Raw genomic sequence first — 11,121 nt, forward strand, 5'->3', positions numbered from 1 at the left:
GCAGCATATCTTGGTAGCTTCCTTATTTCTTAAAGATGAAGCTGGATGTTATGGGCTTCTCCTGAACTTCACCTGGACTTTTCACCAGGGATTTTTTTTAAACCTTTCTTGCTCCCAGCTACTGCCCAGAGAAAGAGAATAAGCAGGCCAGCCAGGAACTGCTTTTAAAAGCCATGCCTGTTTGCAGATGGTGTGGTGTTAATGGTGCCTTCCTGCTCCAGCTTCATTTTATTCTTCCCACAAGCCTGTCCATGGCACCACCTGGGGTGGTGGTCTCCCTCTTTCCTGGGTGATCAGTCTTTTAAACACACAGCTGCACTCCTCTCAGTCAAACAGCCAGAGCTGCAGAGAAAACATTTTGCATGTCCTTCTTATTGCATAATCACAACCCAGAGCTTACATCCAAGAAGATCCTTGATGGCTTATCCTCAACTAAAGGGTGTGGTCACTTCTCAGACTAGAAAAATCTTGTTTCAAATAGGCAACATATGCAGCAGGCTGCTGAAGGCCCCCAGCCCTCAAGAGCCAGGAAATTCATGCATGCTTGTGAAATGAGTGTAAGGCTGAGTCACACATGAGCTCCTTAACACAAGGACAAGAGGCCCACTCATCCCATGTTGTATGCATATGTAGCAGGTAGTCTTCCTTTTTCATCACCGATACTCAATGAGCAGCACAGCTCACCTAGCGCTAACCACAGCATTAGGCATAGCTGCTAGCTACAGCCCTGCTTCCTCATTTACTGAATTCTTATCCAGGACAACACCCAAGCCAGCAAGAAAGCCATTTTGATATGGCAGAAAAACACAGCAGTTCTACTTGGTGAGCCTGGGAAGAGTAGTTGAATAGTACACAGAGGCTGGCAGGTCAGCATTAGTCTAGACAGCCCAATGCGGATTTGAAAGACTGCAGGGTCCAGGTTACTGTGCAGCACATAGAAGTGTCCAGTATGTTCTAAGAATGCAATAGTGCAGTCAAATGAAGATGACAAGAATACATAAATCTAAATTATTTGGGGCTTAAGACACTACAATTTTTACCTCTTCAGTCATTTGTTCCAGACTATTGCCTAGGAACAAAGCAGCCCAACTCTTGAGACTAAACATACCTTGCTACTAATAGAACCAAAAGGTACACCAATGGCAAGGCAAAACTGAAAGGGCAAAAAGGCAGCAGCTCCAAGTCCTACCTTACACTTCCATGGTAGGATTGGTATTATGTTCTGATGCTTAATACACAGCCAAATCTTAGCTTTGAAGTCCAAAATGAAGCTTGACAGATTTTAAAAGAATCTTTAGCTAAAAAGAGGTAACAAAAGAAAGAACCTATCCCACCCAGTGACCAATCTCTTTTCTACAACTCCTAAACTCCCCTTTCCATACCTGCAAGCCAGACTACCACTCTTCACATTATAGCCTGGCAACTACCACCCAAAAGTAAGGTGGCAGCAGACTTCTCCTAAAGCAACTGTCATTGCCATCCCATGCACCACAATTTTCCACCCCCAGCAATATCCCAATAATAGATCAGGCTGCATTTTACAAGAGTCTTTGTATCCAGACAGTACTCCTTTAACACATCAAAAACTGACAGCTTGATGACATTACGAAATTCCTCTCATTTTCACTGAAACACAAGGCAATACCTGAAAGTGAAGAATTTACACTTTATTGTAGTCATTTATATAGATCTGGAGGATAGTTTCCACCACTAGCTAGCTTGTTTAGATTTTTTTTTAAGTAGAAAAGTTAGAGGCTATAACTTAGCCGAAGCAGTCATGCTTCAATGTCTCCATGGCTGGAGATTAGATTAGACTTTTAATGGTCTCTTCCAGCTTCTCTTTATTGGCCCCAGAGAACTCCTGCACCTGTAAAGAGAGATTGATTTTTAAAACTGTTGCATTCAATGCTTCGTAACAGTTGGATAGCATCCACCTATACACCTATTCAACTCTGCTATGACTAAAATGTTTTCACCCCCAAAACATGGCAGTATTTTGGAGATGTGCATCTATTCATCTCCCACTCAACTCATGCAAAAACTGGGACAAGAGTCTATACAGAATCACCTCCAGACTACCACTGCTGGAGCCTTCTACAGAGAAAAGGGAAAAGACACTGATCCTGAACCAATGCTGTGTAAGACTCAAATACAGGCTTGAAGGGACTCGGGGGGTCGCTGCACAGCAGAGGTAGCTCAAAGTTACCTTGGGTTGCTCACGACCCTTACCAATCAAATTCTGGAAGGATTGCTCCAAATGACCTGTCCCTGAGCCTGGCTTCTCCTGTAAGTCTTGTCCTTGTTGCAACTTACACAGCAGAACGATATAGGCAAAATTAATGTCTCAAAACCAGCAGCTCTGTCTTCTAGTACCTGCAGGGGTGCAAGGTACAGAGCAGACCACACTACAGGCCATGAAATTGTTTGCTTGGTACTCATGTGTCCAGAGAACTGCCAAGGTCACCCAAATCAAAAAGCCACACAACAGGGTTAAGCGTGTCACCTTCACACACTGTCACATCATAATCGCAATTCTTCCAATTACATTATGAAGCTGTGGAAGTTTACCCTGAGAAAACTGTCAAAGGTTCATTAGTAGTCATGATTTGTCCCCATATTGAATTGAACTGAAGGCCACCCAACATCTGACACTCACTCTTCAGGTGCAAGTCCATTGCCCTCAGCCACGACACTTCCATCCAGGCCCTGTTTTACTTTAGAAAAGCCTACCTTCAGCTTGCTTGGCAAACTAAAAGCCCAAGATAACACATTTAGGTCAGCAATTCTATAGTTCAGGCAGACAGCCATTCACAACTACCCTGCACAGGCAGCCCACTACACTGTTAGAGCATAGTCTGCATCCCATCTCATCCACCTCTTGGCAGAGCAGGCACAAGAGGCCTGTTCAGTCCTCCAACAGCGACAGGACCTCCACTTCACAGGTTACACAGCTTCTATGTAAAAGCATCCAAGCAGTTGTTTCAGCTGTGTGTATATTCAACCACGTTAGAGACTTCTGTTTGGGTGGGATTCCATAGGCACAATATAGTCATGTCTCTGGCTTGAACATCAGCTGCATCCAGAGAAAATACTAACCAAGACTGGTAAAAAGCAAGGTGCTAGGCAGAGGGACTAGTAGTCTTAACCCAGGCACCTAACTCCACTAATCTCTCATGAAGCTCTGCTGGTATGACCAACCTGTAACACTAACTCAGTTCACTACCTGTGAACAATAGGGTTTGCTTCATCAGTTCACTGCTGGTCCATGTTACATGTTACAGCAAATGCGGCACTAAGATGAACTTGCTCACTCTCGGGAGTGTCTTGATGCCAGTGGTGCCCCAGATACATTAAAGAGAAAGCAGGCTATGTAGTCTAACATTTCCAATCTTCTTTCAAGTGTTTTAGCTTCCCTGCTCCAGTTCCAGAAGAGCAGAGCCTACCTTCTTTCCGTTCTTGTAGAACTGGAACGTTGGCATGCACTTCACATCACAGTGGGTAGCAACATCCTGGAAGAGGCAGAAAACAATCTTCAGCTGTGCATGTCTGAAGGATATTTAAAGTTTAGAACCCACAAGCTGCCTTTTGTTTAGGTGACAGGGCAAAGCCATTACTGCTCAAAATGAAGCAAAAGCACTTCTGGTAGTCCATCACTACCAAAACCAGTGCTCTCCCTGAAGTAAGCCTGAAAGATCCTCCCTTCAGCATTTAATTCATGCAATAGCAAAGATACATTTACTATACCTGTACTCTGCGTGTGGAAAAAAGGGACCTCTGCATCAAACCAGAGATGACTATTTGTAATGCTCAAGAGCCCTACATCAACACTTGTGTTTCATCCTGACACTGTGCAGGTACCTATTTGACATTGCTGGAACTGCTTTACAGCAGACATTTTATTGCACTTAATTCAAGACATGAAAGAGGAAGCAGTGCCAAGAGCAGTGGAGAGACCAGACAGATCACCAGAGAGTTGTGAGGCATTAGTTTTAGGGAAGATTGCATCAAAGCAGCTTGAGGCCTTAGACTAACACTCCCTCCCAAAGCAGAGGGTCAGTGTTCCCAAGTTCTCACACATGCCATAGGGCGGCAAGCATGCAGATAACCAAGGCAGTTTGTTCTGTTCAGGTGTCCTTTAAAAAAAAATAAAATAAAAAAATCATTCTTTCCTGTGTAAGTGCTAAACCCCTATCTCTGCTTCTCAAAGTTGAAGTAATCTCTCATTTTATTTCAGTATCTACAAGCACATTTTAAAAAGAGTTCTTCATTGTCACTTGGACACTCATATGGAACTCATGAGCTGCCTTCTCTCAGCTTTACCCCAGACCATACCTGGGCATCATCCACATCAATTTCGATGAACACCACATCGCCATACTTCTCACACAAACTCTAGAATGAAATAAGAAACTATGCAGTTACAGTGTTCCAGGAAAGCTTTCTTTTAAAAGACACATTCATATAAGTTGTAAGGCTGGTGCTGCTTAAACCCCGCAGTGAAACTTGCCTTGTTACCTTAAAGCAGCTATTTTGCTGACCAGATCAAAAATGTTATTTTCTGCTCCAATACCTGGAAGAGTCTGTTGAAACTTGTTCAAACATACTCCCCCCAGAGAAGACTCAAATATAACAACACATAGGTGAAAGGCTTTCTCTTACAGCCTTCAGCTGATCACCAAAAGATACTACAGCCTATCTCATACTTTACCAGGAGACACCACTGCCACCTAAACACAGCTGGAGTGATTATGGTAACTGTGTACAGAAGGATAAGCATTGTTTCCACTCTATATCCCACCTCTTGAGGCAATGCAACTGTGAGGTACCTATATTCCTGAGATGCATGTAAGCATTAGGACAGTAGAAGTTAAACCACATTTGAGCTCCCAGCTGTATCAAAGGTCAGTATATTTAACTTTACAGTTTCTAGGCACTCCTGTGACTTCTCCCTTTTCCAGAAAATGCTGGCAATCACATGTGGCAAAAGGAAGTTCCCCCCATGTTATTGTCAAGCAGCACAAAAACATTTGTATATACTTCATACAATTGCCAATAAAAACAGAAAGGCTACTTACATGGAAAAAGGGCTTGATCATTTTGCACGGTCCACACCACGCGGCAGAGAAATCAACTACTATAAGCTTCTCACCAGCAGATTTCAGTTCTGCCTCAAATTCAGACTACAAAAAAAGGAATTGAACACATTAATGACTTTTCCCCTCCTTTCCAAAACAATTTAGACTAATCCCAAAGCTTCCTTGCTCTCAGCCTTAACAGACCAACCATTTTGGTAGCTCTTTAAACACTTCACTGGGGTATTTGTACCATCATGTAAGTGCTTCAATATGAACTGCTTTCATCAGTGCTAGCATCATCAGCCAGTGTCTTATGACTCTTCAATTAGAAAAGACCACAATGCTCAGTCACCCCAACTCACTGAATTGTGGAAACTAAGCTAGAAATTCATCTACGCTACAATCCTCAACTCTGCAGCTCTGTTCAGTGACACCCTCTGAATGTGATCCTTATGGTTTTTAATAATCCATTTTCTCATTTCTGCCTTGGCAGGAAGACTTCCATTTTATTCTGGGACAGACTTTCCTCTGCAGAATTTGAAAAGGATACAAATCTTTCTACGCTCCCCCAGTTTGATGCCTTTTCCAATCAATGGCTAACATAATTTTGATGTTGTGTGGTTTACTCTACAGCATGTTTTCTAAAGCAGCCTCACAGGATAGTTATTTTACTACTTTTGCCAGATGAACCCACATGCAACATCAGGAGCCAAAGCAACACTACACATCGAGACTACACAAGTAAAACCCAATACTTATTTAGAGCTTCGAGTCTGTTTGTTGCACTCAGTCACACCTATCATTTTTGGACAATGTTCTTTGGAATTTAGAGCTCCTTACATGCCATTAACCATGTTTTCTGGTCGAAAAGTGAATGTTTTAGCAGAGCCAAAAGACATTAAAAACAAATAGTTGCGTGCTACTAAGAGGCAAAGAAGTATCTCAGGCAGAAGGAAAAAATGCTTATCAGCTACTTCCTGACAGTGTCTTTTCCAAAGCAAGTACAAGCCACTTCAACATTCCTCAACTTCATTATCATGGCAATGCAAGCTTCAGAAGAGCTGTTAATATAAACTTCATTTCAGATGATAGATACAAAAGATAGCTGCTTTAATCTCCCGAACTTAACAGACTACGACATTAGAGTTCTGTCAGCCACAGCTAACTGAAAGCAATATGGTTACTGCCATACTTATTTGTACACAGTGGCTGGTTTTGCAGTACAGGAGTTAACTAATTAATGCCAGCTTCTGCACTCAGCCACCCTAAGTTAAGACTTGATTCTAGTAAGCTATTCCCCCCCACTAAAGAATGCCATGCAGTTGACGAGGCAAGAGAGCACACAGCCAAACTGGTCACGCATATATTTAACAAGCAAGCAAAAGGTCCTGCACCAGCACTCTTATGTATAAACCTACATGAAAGTCTTCATAACTTCCTGTAACTTCAAATACACCCAGCATTACATCTCCCTGTTAATAAGACATTTTCCCTCCCAGTGTAGCTATCTTCAGGAGCGCAGCCTCCACATGTTGAGTTCTTCCATCCTTGCATCTTGGACATTCAGAGAGTCTACTCTGCTGCAAGATCAGTAGCTAACACTTCACACCACCTACACTCAAGTCTGAAAGAGATGGGAACAGTAAGTTTTCCTATCTCCTTACATTCCCCCACTCCTGTACTGACATAGTATGCATTCCTGCACCCCAGTCTCAGAAGTACCCCATTCCCACCAACAAAGTTCAATGTCCCTGTATACAGCAATCCATGCTAGCTGCTCCCTCAACTACTTATACCACAAGTTCCTTGGTAAAGCCTCACTCCTCCCCACCTTCAAATCCTCCAGCTTGGTTTTTGGTATAGCTTCTCACACCTCTGCACTGTAACATCACCAGCTCTTTAATGATTCCACTTCCTGCACCTGCCAGTTAAACCATCCTCTTCTTACCTTTAAGTCTTCTGTCCAGCTGCATAATTACTGTATTCTGCAAAAGGAAATCTAGTCCTGGGATGTGTTTGTCATATGGCCACACACCTCAGGTTTGCTATTGCACAGAACATGGGGTGAGTGGGAGGGCACGATACCTACAGTTGGTCACACATCACCAGAGACATGGTCCTGACTACAATCAGGTATTACCAGGCGAGTCATCTCTGGCATCAGCTAAAATTGCTGTGGGAGAGTCAAAAGACATGCAGGGTCCAAAGGCGCTTACTCTTGCAAGTTAAAAAATGTTGAACTAGGGAGAAGTCCTGAAAGTTTTCCCAGAGAGCTTAATTTCCCTGGAAGAAGGAAGACAGTAGTGGTGGCAAAACAAACTACTTGACCTGTCCAAATTACTTCCACAGTTGTTTTTAGTGGTAACCATGAAGTGACAAGTTTTCATATAAAAACCAAGTCATCTTTGTTAACACAAGGGCAACATCCCACCACAAGACCATTTGGTCACACACTATTAGAGGATCTTAGGGCTTTGTTAACCAGTATTTTCTTCAGGTAGCGCCTTAACAACCTTACCGGGGGAAAACTCTGTCAAGTTCGTTGCTTGGTTTGGGGGTTGGTTGGTTGGTTTTTTTTTTTCTTGAGCATTTAACTACAACCTCCCTGAGCACACACAAGACCTCATTTTGCTTGTATTATCCTCCAGCAGAAAAGGGCATGCTACATTCAACAAATACACTGGTGGTAGGCCTCTGTTTCCAAGAGCCAAGAGAAAGGGCTCTAGTAATGAAAGCCTCTAGTGCAGCAGGGATTCCCAGCACCAGGTCATACCTCGAAATAGAGGCTACTGACTATGGACAGCGCTGAAAGGAGTCTGCTGCTCTCAGCAATAGGTAAGACAGCTTTAATCAAATCTGCCAGATGGCGTCAACCTTAGTTGTAAAGATGATTTCCAACACATATCAAGTCACCCTTGAACTTGGATTAACCCACTCATCACCTGACTGCCAATGGTTACTACATAATTTAGTGGTTTGCATTTTTTAACACAGAAGCTAGCATAAACAGACTCAACTGCCTGAACTCCCTAGCAGACACTACTTCTAAAACTATCATCTCCATCTGAAGCTGTGAGTCTTCAACATGTGCTTAGACTCAAATAACAGAGAGGCAGCTAGTGTGAATAGGAAAGCTTTGGCAACACCAGCTTTCTAACGGCTTATATACCCCATTAGCTTCGGCTATAAAAGGCATTATGTCCCATAGTCAAACCCTGTTACAACCCTGATGAGTTACCCATCTCAAGACCACATACTTAAACCAACAGAAGTACTGCTCCTTCTGTCTGCTAGCAGGGACTTGAGAGGGACCAGTAAGGTACCCTGAGAGTCACCATTGTTCAGAAGCTAGTCAGTTTCTGAAGAGGTATGTTAGGAGAGGGGCCACATCTAGCTAGCTGTCATGTTCACATTCCTTTACAGATGTCACTCACAGAAGCTTTTGCAGGTAGTGGAAAAAGGGGCTTTCCTCTTTGTATCGGAGCAGAATACCAATCTGCTTTACTGAAAAACAGAATTAATCCAGAAATCCCAGTTGCACTGTACTTGAATACTCTGGGTGTTGCTGATGTTAACATCTTGTTGTCAATATGACTGCTGAGTCCATGCTCTCCATGGATAAGCAACAAAACCGTGCTTTAACTACAGCAGACTATTAACGAACGCTCATAGCTGAGAGGACAGTGAAAGCCTAGTCCACTTTAAGTTAGAGCAGGCTCTTCCTCCAAAGCCAGGTTTACTGACTCTCCACTTTCATGCCTGTACCAAAAACCTCAAAACTCACTGAGAAAGTTCACCTGTTCTGTCCCTCCATAAACAGAGAAGGGGAAAGGGGGAGAGAAGCAAACCAGAATAAGAATTTCAGGCTGAACTCACACACCATTCCATCTCTAGGACCCGAATGATAAGGCATTTTGTTCATCATACCTTTTTAAGGAGCTTTCTGCATTCACAGGTATTTAAACTGTGGTCACAAGAACTAGTATGCTCACACGTCAGATGTTAATACCTTAGCGGTCCTAATGGGGAAACACTGCCATGCTTTTCATTTATACAGGGAACTGGCTATATAAGAGCACAGCCTATAAGACAAACTTGATGCCATACAGCATCACTCACAGGCCCCTCACAATCAGATCAAACTGACACTTCAACCAAATTTTGAATTCAAAATGCAAGACTAGCCCAGCAGGATTTTCCCAGAAATGAAGGGCTCACTAAGTGTGCACAGAGAGTATTTTTGGAGATCTGGGTTCATAAGTTACTGCTAACAAATACTCTACTGTTGTCTATCAACGATGTCAGCTGCTGTGCACAAGACCACATACTATTTCATCACCAGCAGAGTATTCTCCACGTGTTGGTCCAGGCTGTTACAATTCTGTATCACAAAGCCACAGACGTGTTTGTATTCACAGAACCGTCCAAACAATGAGGTGCTGCATTAGTGTACTGAACAAGTCAGACAGCACCATAATAAGGGAAATACTTCTTCTGCCAGCAGCTCCTGTTATTTAAGTACAGGAACGGGCTCTAGCAATTCCTTTCAAGTCAGGAAAACTGGATTCATGTTTTCCACGAACTCCTATCCAGAAGCACACCAGAACTTAGGCCGATCTCAGAGAGCCGCCCGGTCCCTTACATGCTGGCAGTCCGTAAGGAAGCCGGGACTTCTAAATTAGGGTACCGTAGTAGCCTGCTGCCAGCCTGAGGAATAAAACGTGACGTTTCCGTAAGACTTTAAAGGGAGGTGAGCAACAATTTGCCACAATACGAAATTGCATCATCTCCCGCCTCCTTCCGACTACCTGAAGCCTTAGGTGGTACAGTTACTCACTCGCTCCCTGCGGTCTGAGCGAGTCCTCCCTTCGGTCCCCCCCTCCCCCGCTCCAGCCGTCAGTCAGGCTCCTCCCGAGTCCACCCGGACTGCATCCCCGCCGCACGCGGGCTCTCACCCGCCAACCCCGGCGGGCCACGGCCTCACCGGGGCCCGCGGCGGCCCGAGAAGGGGGCACCCGTTCGCCCCAGCTTCTCCCGGCGGCCGGGCCCGCCGCAGGCGGCCCGGCAGGCCCGCCCCCTCCCCTCCCGCCGGGGAGGGAGATGCTCACCTCGCCGCCCTCCCCTCCCGCTCCCCTCTCTCGGAGGAGGGACGGGGCCGCGCCGCCCAGGGCCGGCGGCCGCCTACGCCCAAGGTGGAGGAAGAAACGCGGCGCGCTCCGCCGCCTCCCCGGCGAAGGAGGCTGCCCGCGCCGGCCGGGGCCACCCGTGCGGCGGGGCGGCCGGGCCGGGAGGGCGAGGTAGGGCCGGCACCGCCCGGCGCTCAACGGCCGCCACGCGCCTAGCGGACTCACCAGGCTGCCCACGCTCTTCACCATGGCGGCGGCTCGGGGCGGCGGCTCGGCAACTGAACGGCAAGAAGGGGGCGAAGGACCTCGTCCCGGCGATCGGCTCCGCTCGGCTCACACCAGCTCCGCTGCCCGTAGCCGCCCCGGCGCCCCCCTTATATGCCCGTCGCCGCGCCGCGCATGCGCGGCGGTCCCTGCCCCCCCCCGCCCCCCCCGCTGCCACCGCCACGGCCGCCGCCGCCGCCGCTTTCCCCGCCCCATGGCGCGGGCCTCGGATTCCCCCGGGCGCGGGTGACGCTGCGGCGCGGGGGGGGACGGACGGGGGGACGGCTGGCGCGTGCCCGCGCAGCGCCGGGCCGGGGGCTGCGGGGGGAGCCGGGGGCTCGGCGGGGGCCTGACACCAACACCCCCCCCCCCCCCCTCCACCGACCCCCTCCCCCGCTTCCCGGCCGGCCGGCGGAGCCCCGGCGCGGGGAGGGCGGGCCTCATCCCCGCCGGCTGGCGGGGAGAAGGAAGAACAGCGAAAGAAAGCGCAGGGAGTCTGGGAGAAAAGTGCTGTGTAACGATGAGCAGGAAGTATTTCGGAGGCACCGTCCCCAGCCTGGCTCGCACGGTCTCCCTCCTCCTCCTCCTCCTCCTGCTGCTGCTGCTGCTGCCGCCCCGCCGCACGGCCCGGCTCTCTCAGGCGGCCTCCCGTTGTC

The 11,121-nt window shown here is 47.0% G+C and overlaps 1 protein-coding gene across 2 annotated transcripts; it reads right to left on the reverse strand.

Annotated features, from left to right (window-relative positions):
• Nucleotides 1–1,646: 1,646 nt before the first annotated feature.
• On the reverse strand, nucleotides 1,647–10,586 carry LOC128136435 (thioredoxin). 2 transcript variants are annotated; one of them, XM_052775982.1, is made up of 5 exons: nucleotides 10,427–10,586; nucleotides 5,076–5,180; nucleotides 4,333–4,392; nucleotides 3,444–3,509; nucleotides 1,647–1,867 (listed from the first exon to the last, which is right to left on the reverse strand). In XM_052775982.1, the coding sequence occupies exons 1-5, from the start codon at nucleotides 10,448–10,450 to the stop codon at nucleotides 1,805–1,807; spliced, it is 318 nt and encodes a 105-aa protein (XP_052631942.1). In that variant the 5' UTR covers nucleotides 10,451–10,586; the 3' UTR covers nucleotides 1,647–1,804. The 2 variants fall into 2 exon arrangements, with proteins under 2 accessions (XP_052631942.1, XP_052631941.1); XM_052775981.1 differs by lacking the exon at nucleotides 10,427–10,586 and adding an exon at nucleotides 6,494–6,741.
• Between the last annotated feature and the right edge of the window lie 535 nt (nucleotides 10,587–11,121).

The sequence above is a fragment of the Harpia harpyja genome, chromosome Z (genome assembly GCF_026419915.1).
Source record: "Harpia harpyja isolate bHarHar1 chromosome Z, bHarHar1 primary haplotype, whole genome shotgun sequence".
Classification (NCBI taxonomy): Eukaryota; Metazoa; Chordata; class Aves; order Accipitriformes; family Accipitridae; genus Harpia; species Harpia harpyja.

What these genes read in the sequence shown, in the direction of transcription:
- LOC128136435 (XM_052775981.1), bottom strand. Translation starts at nt 6,538, where the DNA reads ATGCTGGGTGTATTTGAAGTTACAGGAAGTTATGAAGACTTTCAT. An exon ending in GAAGTTATGAAGACTTTCAT is followed by an intron (nt 5,181 to 6,493) that starts GTAGGTTTATAC and finishes CTTTTTTTGTAG; the next exon opens with TCTGAATTTGAGGCAGAACT. An exon ending in TGATCAAGCCCTTTTTCCAT is followed by an intron (nt 4,393 to 5,075) that starts GTAAGTAGCCTT and finishes ATTTCATTCTAG; the next exon opens with AGTTTGTGTGAGAAGTATGG.